General features: G+C 34.9%; 1 protein-coding gene across 4 annotated transcripts in view; it reads left to right on the top strand.

Moving 5' to 3' along the window:
* Positions 1–15,411, top strand: part of LOC128862392 (uncharacterized) — a 118,208-nt gene that overhangs the window by 72,011 nt on the left and 30,786 nt on the right. For all 4 annotated transcript variants that reach the window (XM_054100973.1, XM_054100974.1, XM_054100970.1 and 1 more), the window contains 4 exons: positions 9,690–9,800; positions 12,106–12,292; positions 12,384–12,752; positions 12,873–12,992. In XM_054100973.1, the coding sequence (XP_053956948.1) occupies positions 9,690–9,800; positions 12,106–12,292; positions 12,384–12,752; positions 12,873–12,992 (787 nt within the window). The remainder of the gene's footprint in view (positions 1–9,689; positions 9,801–12,105; positions 12,293–12,383; positions 12,753–12,872; positions 12,993–15,411) is intronic.

Here is a 15,411-nt window from a genome sequence, read left to right as displayed (position 1 = left end):
CGGTTTTGAATTTGACTCCCTAAAAATCGATTTTTTTCAGTTTTTAATCAAAACGATACGAAATAATTGAAATAATAATATGATTCTAGTACGGCCGATAGCTATTGATGTTGTGAACAACATATTCAAATTTTCGACGATTCAGTTGAATAGTTTTGTTTTTTTTTTTTGACAACACCAGACCGAAAAAAGTCGTTTCGTGATAAATGAGTATAAAGTTTAAGGTGCAGGAGCACGTAGACCGCTCTCTACCTAGCTAATGTAGAAGCTATTATATTATATAGGGAATTTCCGCATGTAAATTTCGAATTATCGAAAAAACAAAAAATCGATTTTTTTAATTTCTAGACCACCGGATCCCCTTAAGTCGTTTAAGACATTTTTTTGTTTAATAACTTTCCCTAGAAACTGCATACGCATGTACGTGTATTGAATTTAAAATTGCCTTGTGTGAATAAATGAAAAAAGAGTACAATACATGGGCCAAAATTAATACATAATTCAAGCATGCATGCATGTATGTGTCATATATGTATGTACAACTTTGTATATATGGCGTTTGCGTAGCGGAAATATAAAATTTGTTTTTGCAAGGACGTATATTTGCGAACTTTTTGAATGTCAAGAAGCCTAAAAAATAGTTCAAAAAATTATTGATTCAGAAAACACTCCAACAACAACATACAATAATATACAAACAAGCTCTATGAAAAAATCAATCAAATTGTTGACCGCCAAACATTAAATCCCTAAATTGCAAAACAAAAAAATGAAATATTGCAGGCTTATTTTTTTATATAATATGAAGTTGTAAGCGTGTGCCATTCAGGGGAATAAATTAAAAAAACACGACCATCACATTGACACAATGGCAAATTATCGTAAAAGGCAGATATTTACTTCACAATTCAATATGAGCGGTGGTACTTATTGCAAAGTAATATTTGTTTTTTTTTGTTTTTTAAGTTACAGTGGCGGTATTAGAAATATAGATACCCTAATATTGCCTGAAATTGTCGTCAGATAGCGGGTGTTTCTTTTATGTATAAATATATTTACACTGAAGAGCAAAACTGTAACAAAATGTAATACTTTCTATTTCAACACATTTTTTTTTAGACATGTTTTAACAAATCAAATATTTTTTTTGCATAACTTTATTGGCATGTATGTACTCTCTCTCTCAAACCGGTTTGGTGTCAATGCAACAACAACAACACTAGTAGCAAGCAATAATGCAAATAAAGACAAATGTTACAGTTTTGCACTCAACCCATTTTTTATTTTTTACAATAAATAAAATAAATATTAATAAGATGTCCAATATCCTTTGGATTTTTTCAGCTCGTGGATACGATTGGGCATACTTCGTGTATACCTCAAGACAAAGTCAGTCGGAATAGCATCCCATACATCGCGTGTTCGCTCCCACAGCTCATTAACTCCACTGGACGGACTTGAATATTCGGCAAGCTTCGATTTTACATGACTCCATAAATTTTCGATTGGGTTCATGTCCGGTGATTGTGGAGGCCACTTCAAGTTACGAAATTTTTGGCGTTGCATCCAATTTCGTACAACATGTGCGGTGTGCTTAGGGTCATTGTCTTGCTGAAAAATTACTTTTTCAGCAGCAAGACCCATACTTTCCACTACACCCGGCAGATTTTGTTGCAATATGGCCAGGTATTCCTCTTTCCGCATTATACCGTCTATTCGTACTAAAGGACCCACACCATTTTTGGAAATGCAGCCCCACACCATAATGGAGCCACCACCATGTTTTACTGTCTGCTTGATGTGATGTGGCTGGACTGCATTTGGGTCTTTAACCCAATACCAGGCCCGACGATCTGACTGAAATCGATTGATTTTGGTTTCATCAGACCAAATAACCTGCAATCGTTTTGAAAAAAGGTCTTTTATAATCCATTTATAAAGACGTACCTGATCCCAATCTTCAACTGTCCAGCTTTGGTGAGCCGCAACAAAATCCCGCCTCAACCGCACATGTCTTTTTGTCAGCATTGGCTTGGTTTTCTTCTCCGCTGCCTTTAGCCCCAGTTTTGACAGGCTGCGCCTGGCTGTCCACTGACTGGCATCAATATCCAGCATCTTTAGTGCTTCTTTGGGAGTGACCGCCTTGCTGCTTGTTACCAAATTTGCCAGATGGCGGGCATCGCGGTCGCTTATCTTCCTTGGCCGGCCTCCTTTGTTACTGGGAACAGCGTCTGGTACATTTTTCCGCAGCCTTTGCACAGCCATGTGGCTCACTTCGAACTTTTTAGCTATTTTCCTTATAGACTCGCCCTTCTTCAGCAAATCAATTATTTGGCGTTGTACTTCCCGATTTAACATTTTGTCTTATTCACGGTCACGTTTATAATAATTAAAAATCCACCAAATATATAATTACGAGAAAAATAACGGAAAATTTGAAAATTAAGAGTGAGTGCAAAACTGTAACATTTGTCTTTATTTGCATTATTGCTTGCTACTAGTGTTGTTGTTGTTGCATTGACACCAAACCGGTTTGAGAGAGAGAGTACATACATGCCAATAAAGTTATGCAAAAAAAATATTTGATTTGTTAAAACATGTCTAAAAAATGTGTTGAAATAGAAAGTATTACATTTTGTTACAGTTTTGCTCTTCAGTGTACATATGTATTTATCTAAGTAGAACCCAAAAATAAATCAAATATTTCAGCTTTTTACCTAGGTAATTTTCAGGTATTTAGGGTTTATAAATAATTGCTAAAAATCTTGCTAGTTTAACTTGGCTGCTTGTGTGTTCCAATATTGTACGTAAATTTATTTTGGAAAATTACTTTTATTCAATTCAAAGTAAAAATGCGTGAAAATAATACAAAATTTAGAATCAATTTACTTTCACTAGATATAATCACGTTTTGCCTTGACTATGGCCTTGAGACGGTCCAGAAACGTATCGCAAGCTGCCCGAATGTGAATTGCAAGGAAATTGGCCCACTCGCGGGCAATGTCTTTTTTCAGCGCCTCGAGACTGGTGAATCTTTCAGTTCGGACCCTGCTCTCCAAAGTGGCCCTAAGAGAATAATACATCGGATTCGCGTCAGATGAATTTGCGACGATGAATTGTGTGGACGTTATGAAGTTCGGAATGTTGGTTTCTAGCCATTCTTGGTTCGTTCGAGCTTTGTGAGATGGTGCCGTGTCCTGTTGAAACGTCCATGGTCTGCCACCGAAATATTTGCCTGCCCACGGCTTCAAAGCAACCTTCAGAATACTTTCTCGATATTATTTCGTATTTACCATGACGCCAGACTCGATAAAAACGATCTGATGCTGCCTCCTGGTGGTCAATTGATGACTCAAAGTCTCGTATGAACGGTCGGTCAAATAAACCCTATCGTTTTGGGAGTTTACGAATTGCTCAATTTGAAAAATTTTCTCGTCAGAAAACACAATGTTCGGAAATTGAATGCTTTCGGTCGAACAAAGCAACTCCGTCGCTCTCTTAAGTCTGACTTGTTGCTGCTTTAGTGTGAGATCATGCGCCGTTTGGATCTTGTAAGTCTTGATTTTGAGATCATTTTCAGTATGTGGCGGATGCTATGGCCAGATATTTTCAGTTCTTTCGCCATTTGTTTGGCACTTCGTCGTGGATGTCGCTACAGTTGCTCCTTCACTTTTTGAACCATTTCACGTGACGTTAGAGACTTTTGATGGTCACCTCCATAACATTTCGGATACTACCAGTATCATTGTAATGAGTAATAGTGAGATAAACAAAAACTTTATTTAATTTAAGGTGCTCGAGCTCACGAACAACCGTTGGATGTGATTTTCCAGCAATATAAAGGATGTTTAATTTCTAAAAAAGGTGTACGTTGATAAGCCAGCAACGATTCAAGAGCTAAAGAATGAGATAATTCGGCACATTAACGGCATAGAACCTCAATTATGCCTCAGCGTCATCGAAAATTTAGACCATCGGATGGAGGTGCGCCGCCGAGGCCGCGGCGACCATTTGGCCGGTATTTTGTTCCATACGTAACTGAGTCATACCAGTATTATCATAATAAAGAGAAATGACAATAATTTCGTAAAAAAATTGTATTTTATTCAAAATCAACACCGGCCAATGAAACTTAACCACCTTTTATAATACAATCACACTATTCCATTTGAAATCCATTACTGAAATCCATTTTGAAGTTGGTTACATTTCGAGTGCTGGGCCCTATACAAAGTTCAAACCATTAAGTTTTATGGTTTTTTATTGAAGTATGAAATTTATTTATAGACAAAATAGTAGCGTGTTTTTAGCTTCGCAACGTGGTGATTATGGGAGAAAATCGTAAGGGTTCGAAGTAATATTGGCTAGGGCAATTATAATTGTTAATGTCGCCAAAGGCTCTTCGCTTATCTTTAGTGGATTAATTATTCATAATTAGTTCTCATGTAAATAAGAAAATAAAAATGAATAATTGTTAATGGTTAGTGGGACTGACAAAAGGCGGTCGAAGTGTAGTGCAGAGGTCGCGATTGTACCCTAGCAGGTATTTTGCCAACTTCACTCTAATGCCACGAAGAGTTTCCTTGAGCGATTAATCACTAATATAAGTAGATAAAGTAACAACTCGCTATTGTTTGATCCGCCCACTACAATCGATAAAATCCATTCAAAGGCGACCACGACTAGGCTAAGTAGCAGCGAGAGTAAACGTTTTCACTGTGCGTTGAAGAAATAGTGTCACCAATTAGCCATCAGCATTTGGATTGGAAATATTTAATATTTAAACTCACAATTGAAAAACTAAAGCACGTTTGAATTGAAAAAGTTGTATTACTTGCAAACTATCACCAATCGTGTTGATTGTTAATTTATAGTTTTTATGCATAAAATATTGTCTTTTGTGTCTTATACAATAATAAAAATATGTTTAAGTAAAAATAAGTAATTTTATTTAGTTGAAAATTGGGAAATTACTTGTTTTAAAGCATTTTTTAAGAATTAAGTTAAACAGCGGCATTTTCCGCGATTCCCCAGGTCAGATTAAACCGAATTTGAAGATGACATAATGTAGTGATTAGTGAGAGAAAATATTTAGTTTTAGCGACAAGTTATTTTATTAATTCCCTTTTGAAATGAAGTAAAATTTTTCACAGCGAGAAGTTATTCAAGGTTTCAATCAAATTTCTTGTGAAGCACATTTAAGTGAAATTTTGTTAAAAGCTTGAATTAATTCTCACTCTGAAAAATTTTACTTTATAAATGTGCTTCACATTTACGGACTTTACCGTGACCAAATATATTTGTACAGAGGGAGTTTTTTATAATACAGCGAAATTATCAGGACAGTCCATAAGTTCGTGCGTATTTTACCCATAATTTCACTTTTGTACGATTTTTGCATACAAAAAATTATTCGCGGAATATAACGGAACTATTTATATTTTCTTTGATATATTGTGGATTCAATAAGTGATTTTACTCACGGATAGAAGCACGTCTTGTTAAAAAATAAAATGAAATCTTCGAACGCGTATAAGAGGTATATTTTGTATTTTTTTATAATAGTGGTAAAAATGCAACGAATGCTGCTGCAGAAATAAACACTGTTCACGGAGAGGATACCGTGAGTGTAAGGACTGCGCAAAAGTGGTTTTCAAAATTCCGAAGTGGTAACTGCGACGTGGAGGATGCCCCACGCGCTGGTCGTCCTGAAGTCTTTAACTCCGACGCCTTGCTCGAACTCGTGGAAGCTGAGCCAAATTTGACCGTCGATACGAAAGCTCAGAGGTTAAATTCATCGCATGGAATAGTTCAAAGGCACCTGGTTCGGTTGGGAAAGGTTTCAAATCTGGGAAAATGGGTTCCGCATAGACTTTCCGTCGCCAACCTTCAGCAGAGACTGAATGTGTGTTCTCAGCTTGCAGCAGCTTAAAAATTAAAGTTTTTTGAACCGTATCGTTACTGGTGATGAAAAATGGGTCCTTTACAATAATCCTTGGATAAATATAAAGATGAAACACCAAAAACGGACTCCTAGAGATGGTCTTCACTCCAAGAAGCTTCTCCTCTGTAATGGTGGGATATGGCCGGTATTGTTTATTATGAACTTCTGGAACCAAACCACACGATAACGATTATTATTCCCATCAGCTATTAAACCTGAATGAGGCACTTAAAAAAATCGACCATCTTTAGTGAATAGACGCAAAGTTTTGTTTCACCACGACAACGCAAGACCTCATACCGCAAGGCAAACATTAGGCAAGCTGAACGAGCTCGGATGGGAGCAGGTGCAGCATCCACCATACTCTCCGGATATTGCACCTTGTGATTATCACCTTTTCCGTGGACTTCAATCCCATATGAGTAGCAAGAACTTCTCCTCAAAAGAAGCTATAAAAAGGGATATCGAAGCGTATTTTGGCTCCAAGGACAAAAAATTGTTTGAACGGGGAATTAAAAATTTGCCTAAACGTTGGGAAGACATTGTAAATAATGAAGGAAAATATATTAATGATTAACAAATACTTTAAACATCTTTTTTATTAATTTTAAAACCACCTTTAAAAACGCACGAGCTTATGGACTGACTTGATACAAATGTTTGAGTTTCATTCATAGATATATAAATATCTATGTATGTATATATGCGCATACATGTCTTAATACGTGTTAATTAAAAGCTGGTATACCTTACCAATTGAAATATCTCAAGCAGAAAGGGCCTAATAAATTGTTTACTAAAAAAACAAACGAATAAAAGCACTTTTATAACATTCATATTTACTATATATATGTAAATATGTTATACTGCATTGTTTTTTTGTTTATATACTGACATCTTGACATTTTATTTTTCTTTCTTAATGGGATATTAACAGACGTGCATTAACGCAGATTCACCTGTATGAGAAAAACAAATATTCCATAGATCATTCTGAGTAAAAATACTTCAAAAACTACAAACTACAGGTATTCAGCTTTCCTTTGTCCTACGATTATCATCTGTTATGCAAAACTATAAATACGAGTATGCGCATAAGTGTGACTTTTGACTTTTTGATTTTTTCCATATTTTACTTGCATCTGTATGTTGTTAAATGTTTGAAAATAAAAAACAAACAGAATAGTATAAGTATAATTTATGGCGAGAATTATGAAACATATTTGCATTTTAATTTTCAGTCACATAAATGATGCTTTGAATCTGTTTGAAGATATCAGATTTCTGATGGGCGATTTCAAATGCATGTCAGGCAGACTCGAAATAAATAATCGCTACAGAGTAAATACAACATATTTTTTTATGTGGTTCACATGAATATTTAAATAATTTCGCTGCATTATACGAGATATGCTATTTATATTATCGTTCGCAGAACTCTTGCGTTTCCGGTTAGACTTAAAATTTGATACTTGAAGTTTGGCAGTTTCTAATGCCAACGTGAATACTTTGTAGGGTTGACACTGGCTCGGTGTAATCCTTTGGATAAAGCAATTGAACTAAAACCGTGATACAAATCATTTAGTGTCTATGAGGTAGCATTAAAAGGCATTTGTTTGTTGTTAACACTCGTACGTAATACAAAATCAACTGCGGCTGAAGTTCGCTCACAAACGAGTTTCCTACAGACCTGCAAACTGGAATGGTTGTTGTGCGAAAACTGATTATGCAAAACTGTGTGTATAGGTTTCTGAATAAAAAATTCAAGATGTTTATTTCTAAATATGCTGAGTAACTTCAAGACTTTTACCAAGAATTCGTCTAGTTTAATGCGGAGGGCGAAAAACTAATCGAAAAGTCTAAAAATAATCGCAATTGATGTGAACTATTAATAACAGCCAATACCAAGCCAGCTAAATATTTTTTAAGACATACTTGAACTTTGGTAATTATTTGTGTGTACAGTATCTGTACAACAAGTTATAAACGGTAATCGTTTCTAACAAAATCTAGCATTATATGTACGTATACATGTGGAGATCAGCTCGAAAGTCGAAAAGTATTGATCGGGACCGATTTGAGCAAAGTAAGAATGGTGAAAATTAATAGCATTTTCCCTTATTTCAAAAATAATAAAAGCTTCATTAGTACCTTTATTTTTTAAAGGTCATCTTAAGCGAATGCTGCCTTACAGCCATGACGGAGTCTTAAATTACATTCGAAGAATAAACAGAAAATATTTTTCTACTCCTGGTGTTCTTTCAATAGTGAAGAACTCATATTCGATAATGAATTGAAATCTTATTTCAGACGGAAAATCTGCACCATTTCGATTATTTACTACCGGAACAGCAGATTTCGGTGCTGAGCAATGCTCGGGTATCATATTCAAATACCATAGTATGAGGCATCCCTGGAATAATCAGATTTCTACGCAATATGCAGCATTTTTTCACTTCAGCCTAAGCGAGCGAGACCTAAATTTGGAAGCGCTATCGTAGACTGCGATCGAACGAAAATCGTTGTTACTTAAAAGGAAGATTTATTAAAGAAAAATAATGTCAGCGTTGAAATCCAATGGAGAATCTATCTTGCCAACAAGTGTTACTTTGGACTAAGTAGGCAATTGAGTCGTATGGCGCAGAAGAATCAGTCAAACAAGAAGAAGAAGAAGAGATTAACATAAAATTTATAAAGTAACAATTCAAAAATGAAGTATTAGGGCACTTTTCAACTTATCTCTAGTTTGACAGGCCATTTCTTCCGGACGGTAAACGCGTTTATTAAACTCTTGAGCCGATATACAATATATATAGGTCAGTTGACATTTCCTTTAAATTTTTGTAACTAGGGGTTTCTTTTTGAATTCTTTTACAAAGAGCAAAGCCCTTAAAAGCAAGAATCTAAGCGAATCTATACAAGGTGATGGTGTTTCATCAGCTGATTGGTGCTTGTCAAAGTGAGAGTATCTTCTCTCCCGCTTCTTCTTTCAGCTAGAATTTGACTTTAGTTCACAAATTATTTTATTTGCAAATTCAATGTCATCTTTTATGGATTGGCATTTATGATATATAAAAAACGTTAATATTACTTTCCTTTACATTACTACTCTTCTTTCCCTAAGCATCGTTCAGATTGGTTGAAGGCGTTTAAAAAATTTTTTTCAAAATCAATCGAAAATGAATATGTAAAGGAAAATGGCAGATTTTCGGATATATGTTTAATATTCACCCTAACTTTAAAGTACAAAACAATTTTTTGTTTCGGCGTATTACATTTGCAAGCTGAGAAAACGGCCCTAAGAATACGTGAGAGATCGAGGCCAAATTATGGGAAATTTTAAATAAATTTCATATCAAAAGTTTCTACATAGTACACCACAACGTATGCAAATAATTAAACTAAAAAATATATAGAATACTAAAATGATTTTATTTGAACAAGAAACAAATAAAACTTAATTTTTTTAATATACTCGTATACTCAATACTTTCTCTTTCATTGCTAGCCGTAGTTAGTTTCAGTAATATTTGCTTATCGTTCGTAATTTCTTGGGCAGACACTGTAAGCAAATAATTTCTATAAAAGTTCGAAGTTGCAGATATTTATTTGACTATTTATTTTCTGTGAAACAGAACAGGTTAATTATGTGCATACATTACTTGCAATATTTATTAATATTTTCTAAAGCCTGGTTATTTTAGCAATACCGCAATTAAAACCACTTTTTTCTATTTATTTTTAGATGGCGTGGCAGTGTTTACAAATTGGTGTGGCGTGAATTGATCGCTTATTTATGTCTATATTATACAATTAATTTAGTCTATAGACTCGTATTAAACGAACAACAACAAATGTGAGTATGCCGGAGAACTATTATAACCGTAAAATTTTGTCAATTTGTGCAAAGTATTAATTTAATTAATATTTGGCTACACTTCTAACGAGTAAAATTGTTCATAGATCTTGTTTTACTTCCACATTTTACTACGAAAGATCACGGCACAGGTATAAAGTATACTTACTATGTGTACATATTTAAACAGGGTGGTCCATATAGTGTGAGTGAGTTTAGAATCATATGTTATTTTGACAGTAGCAGCTCTCTCTCCCGGGAAATCTTGACAGAAAGTTAATATAGCATCATATCTCTGCAGAACGAAATTAATCGCTTTGCGTTTGAAGAATGTTGGAAAATATTACAAACTTATTTCCAAAGTCAATGTTGTGCAGCGCAAACAGCGCGTTTATTGAAAACAAACCAAAATTCTATTTTCTTTCTAACAAGCCGAACTGTTGTATCTAGAGAACGACAAATCAGCACGTGATCGTCAAGAAACCAATGCATCCTCTGAGAGTGACAGTTTGATACGCCGCCGTCATTGGCCCATTTTTTCTAGAAAATCCGGCTGAGAACACCTTTCGGGTCAACGGTGAGCGCTACAGAGCATGAGAAGCAATTTTTTCTGGCTTGAAATTGAAGACATAAACATGGGCGTTTTTTGGTTTCAGCAGGATGGTGCGTCACAGTCCATGCAACAGCGATCTTTTATGCGTCAAGTTGGTAATTGTGTTATCAGCCATTGTGACGATTTCAATTAGCTATTCTTAAGCGAGCAAGCCATTGGCGAGTTCGAACTAAAAGCCGTCACTGGGTTAATAGGATGCGCTACTGTGAGGTCAATCGAGGCAGCTGAAAGAATAAATTCGTTGAACATGTCACGGTAGCGCTCGCCATTTACTGTAACCGCGGCTCCTCGCTCATTTTCAAAAAAAATGGCCCGTTGATGCCGCCAGACCAAAAACCGCACCAAACAGTGACTCGTTGAGGAAGCATTTGCTTCTCTACAGTAACGTGTGGATTTTCTGAGCCCCAAATCCGACAATTTTGCTTATTGACGTAGCCACCGATGTGAAAATGAGATTCATCAGAAAAGAAGAAGAAGACTCACCACTTTGGAAATAGGTTTTCAATATTTCCCAATTTTGTTCAAGCGTATAGCGTCCCATTTCGTAAATGTCAAACCTTTTAGTAAATTATGAACACATTTGACATGTCATTTGTGTTACCACTCTCAAAAAAATAGGTGGTTCAAAAAGCAAACGCTATATGGCCCACCCTATATTTGCTATTTGGAGTCGGCTTAAAACTGTAGGGATCCCCAACATCAAGACGTACGCCACAAATAGTGTCTGAAAGGGCTCTAAGTTTGTACTATGAAAAGGTGGGTGGTTAAATGTTTCGAAGTTATTTATGTAGGCCACTCATCGCAATATGACTCTAAAGTACTGACCCCCTCGTAAAAAAACCGCACGTCTCGTGCCCATTTTCCCTGTTTTCCGTAATAGCATAATTGTGTACTTTTCAGGGAAATATACTTCATTCTTCTACACAAAAAAATAAATTAATGTTTCAAACTTGGTGTAAATTAAAATAAAAAATGACCAAAATTTCACAATTTAAACAAAACGCCTAGAAAAATATGTAATATATAATATAAGTATATTAATAATATAGTATCGAGTATACAGTTTATAACCTCTTCAATGTTCGTATAATCAAGTGTCAGTTTGAAGCGTACAAAATTTGCGTTGATTCTTGATAATTTTTTTTCCTGACGATGCTGAGCTTTTTCTTCCATTAAAATAAAAAAGATCGTGGCTCGAATTATCTCTACTTGCTCTTTCCAACGCAGAGAAGTCCAGATACAGGATACCTTATCGAATACTATCAGGGCAGACACTCAACTCTTAATTGTTATGTGTATGTCACTGTAAAATTCAAATATGTAGATTATCATTTCATCATCTGCAAAATCGATAGACACCAATAATTTTATCCAGAATATTTTCTTCGACCACACGAAGAGTAACCTAATCAGAAGTAGCGTGAACTTGACTTGAAAGGAGGAGAAAGAAACGACTGGAGTGCTTTGTTAAACTCGACCAAAATCGCGTAAGCGCTTGTCGTACAAATCAAGAAGAAGACGTCCGACACTAATTCCAAATTATATCAATTTAAGTTAATTCATTATTTAGTTCATTATACATATAACTATATGCAGGCACATAAGTGCAAGTATTTACATACTTGCATGTCCATAGTTATATACTCTTTTAGATTTCATTTAATTTTTCAATTTTTCTCCACTTCATTACAGAATTTTTACCAAAGTGCGAATATATTTCGGCCAACAGGGCGAAAGTATACCTATGTCATTTGTGCTGGGTTTCTATGTAAACAAAGTGGTGCAACGTTGGTGGGAGCAATACAGATTATTGCCCTGGCCTGATACTTTGGCGCTATTTATCAGCGCCGCAATACCAAACTCCACTGGTGGAGTTAATGTAAGTTAATATCTGTAGTTAAACTAATGTAAGCCCATACAAATGTACATACATATGTGTATATCAAACTTGTATCTACAATTATTTACAGAATGAAACGGGTCGTCTCATGCGCCGTAACATAATGCGGTATATGGTGCTTGCTTATGTCATCACACTACAACGCATATCGCTGCGGGTAAAACGTCGCTTTCCCACCACACAACATCTCGTCGATGCTGGTCTCATGCACGTGTCTGAATCGAAAATTTTCGATGCACTTAACGCCAAAAGCCCCATGTCCAAGTACTGGATGCCACTGGTATGGGCTACAAATATCATTAATCGGGCACGTAAGGAGGGCCTGATAGCATCCGATCACATTGTGCAAACAATACTGATGGAATTGTCTGATATACGGCGGCGCCTGGGTGGTCTGATTGGCTATGATACAGTGTGCGTGCCGCTGGTGTATACGCAGGTGGGTTGCTTGAATAGCCAGCAATTAAGCAATACAATTCATGTGCCGTTAAATTGGTTAATTTGCTTTTTTATTCTATTTATTTTATTCCTTTAACGTTACTTTTTTGTTTATTTGCAGGTTGTGACGCTGGTATTGTACACATATTTTATCGCGGCGCTCGTGGGACGCCAAATGTTACCAAACATGCCCGATGCCAAAGATCCAGACTTGTATTTTCCGCTCTTCACCGTATTGCAAGTGAGTTTTAATTATTCAATTAAAAAATTCTTTACAAACTTTTAAAAAAATGAAGAAGTTCACTGAATACTGTCGATCGACATGCATTTAATTAAGTGATGGAATTCATCACAAAACTAAATGCCAGAGAGAAATATTACAATAATATTAGTTTTCGGAAAAAGAAATCCAAAGAAAGAGATTCTCGGTAGATGGCTGTAGCGATCGATATCTCGTAAGGCATCGATCAAACAATTTAAAGTTTATGATCGTTGCCAAAGTGACATTTTACGCTAAAAAACCTCTTTTCCTGTTTTTTGTTTGTTCACTTCAGTTGTGAGTTGCAGGGTGTTAACAATGGAAGTCCATCAGAGAAAATTCTGTACATTTTACGCTTTTTCTTTGATTAAGACGTAAATGCAAGCCAGACCGCTGAAATTGTGAATGGTGTTTATGGTGCCGATACTTTAACAGCTAATTACGCGCAATTTTAGTTTCATCGATTCTGGTCAGTATTGAAATAATATATTGCTCATTTACTGCAAGAGTGTTATAATCCCAAAAACTAAAACTTTCAGAAAAACGGCTTCGAAGTTCTCAATAGGCATAGTAACCTGTCTAAGTAAAGGTAAAGACATATTTATATCTAATGGGATTTTGTTAATACATAGATATCGATTTTTTGTTGTCGTATCATGGCACTATTGAAGTTAATGAGCGATATGTGTGTTTGAGTATATACAGTATATGTCCAAAAACTACGAACGATAAGAAAATATGACTAAAATTAACTTAGACAAGCAATTAAAACGAAAGCGTTGGATCTGCTTAGAAAACACTGTGAATATGATAGCAATAAAAGTATTGCAAAATAAGTATTAAATATAGAAAAAAAATAAAAATAAAAATATTAAATAAATACAAATTATGCAATTAATATGTTTAAGATTTATGTACCTTTTTTTTTAAAAAAAATACTGAAGTTCAAAAAATCATTGCTTGTTTATTACTTGGACCTTTAAAAATGTTCGGTTCGGCCTTGAAACTCAATGCTCGGTCGTTTTTGATTAAAAAAAAGGTATGCCGCATATATTTCTAATTAACCAATACTTCATTCGTGTGCGTTTAAAAAAAATTGTTTATGTTTGCAAAATATGTAAGCAGTCGATCGTGATAAACATAAAAAAAGCGGTTTCCGAATTTTTTCTTACTTATTTCTAATATATATTTATATAAATTTGTATATATACTTATATTTAAGTATATAAATGAAATAAATATATCTATGAAAAAATTAGGATATAAATGAGAAAAATGATATAATAAATATAAAAGTTACTCGCAACAAATAAACACAATTTTTTTGGATTTGGTCTTTTCAAGGGATATTGTCAGATATTTTATTTATTATTTATGGAATGAGTAAAAACAAGTTCCAAACATCCTTTTCTTGTGTTCTTCTTAAAATATAAATTGAAGATTTGCATATACTTGCAAAAAAAAAAAATTTTTTATAAACTTTTTTGTGAAAATAGACAGCAAATTTGATTACATTTAATTTGAAGTCACTTGTTTTCTTCGATTAACGGATACTCCAGATATTAGAAATTTTCATCATATACCTCTTATTCTTTCATCCAAAACCGTTATTTGGCAATATCTCTAAATTTTCATGCTCAGTAAATGATTTTACGTACGCTTTTTTTATCTCTTATTAGACTAAAAATTATTTTTAAAGCACATATTTTTTAGTTTAATTCTCTATTAGCCCTACTTTATTAGTCCTACTTCAAAACAGTGCACATTCTACTGGCATTCTAAAAGTTTTTTATGTGAAATCTTGTTGTCATTCCCTACATTTTGGCATGGTTTTCTCACAATATTACTACTTGCATCTTTTAAGATAGGTGCAACAACAAGGCCACTGTAAAGTCTGCAAAATGTATCCCACTGAGGCGATCGAAATTTTTTCCGTTGCTCCGCATTGCATTAAAAAGCGATCATGGAATGTTTCATCCAACTTAAAAATGTGATGTAAGAATATTGTTCGAAACATTCAAAACGGAAATCTGATGGTCCGAATCCATTACTATTTCAACGAAATGTCTGTCCTAGATATTTTACCGTCAACATGGTGGCATCCTTTTTAAACATAAAAGAGAAGTAGTTTTCATTGTTATTAGTATAAGAGCTCTTAAATATTGATAAATAAATTGAATATAATTGCTTAGGTTACCAATCGTTTTTTTTTTTTGCGGATGAGGAGGACTAAAATGTCGAATGCAGCTGCCGTCGCAGCATTGGTTTGTACGGAGACTCAGAATCTCCCCCTCGTTTAGAACAGTCACCAACCTGGAACCGATTTCGCATTACTTCAGAGTGGCGTTCTATCTTCCGCATTACAAAGTCTATGCCTGTGTGCCTGCGTCCAGATCCCGCA

This window comes from Anastrepha ludens, chromosome 4, assembly GCF_028408465.1.
Source record: "Anastrepha ludens isolate Willacy chromosome 4, idAnaLude1.1, whole genome shotgun sequence".
Taxonomy (NCBI): Eukaryota; Metazoa; Arthropoda; class Insecta; order Diptera; family Tephritidae; genus Anastrepha; species Anastrepha ludens.
Note: the sequence above shows the minus strand (reverse complement) of the source record. Positions and strands in the feature narration are given on the sequence as shown.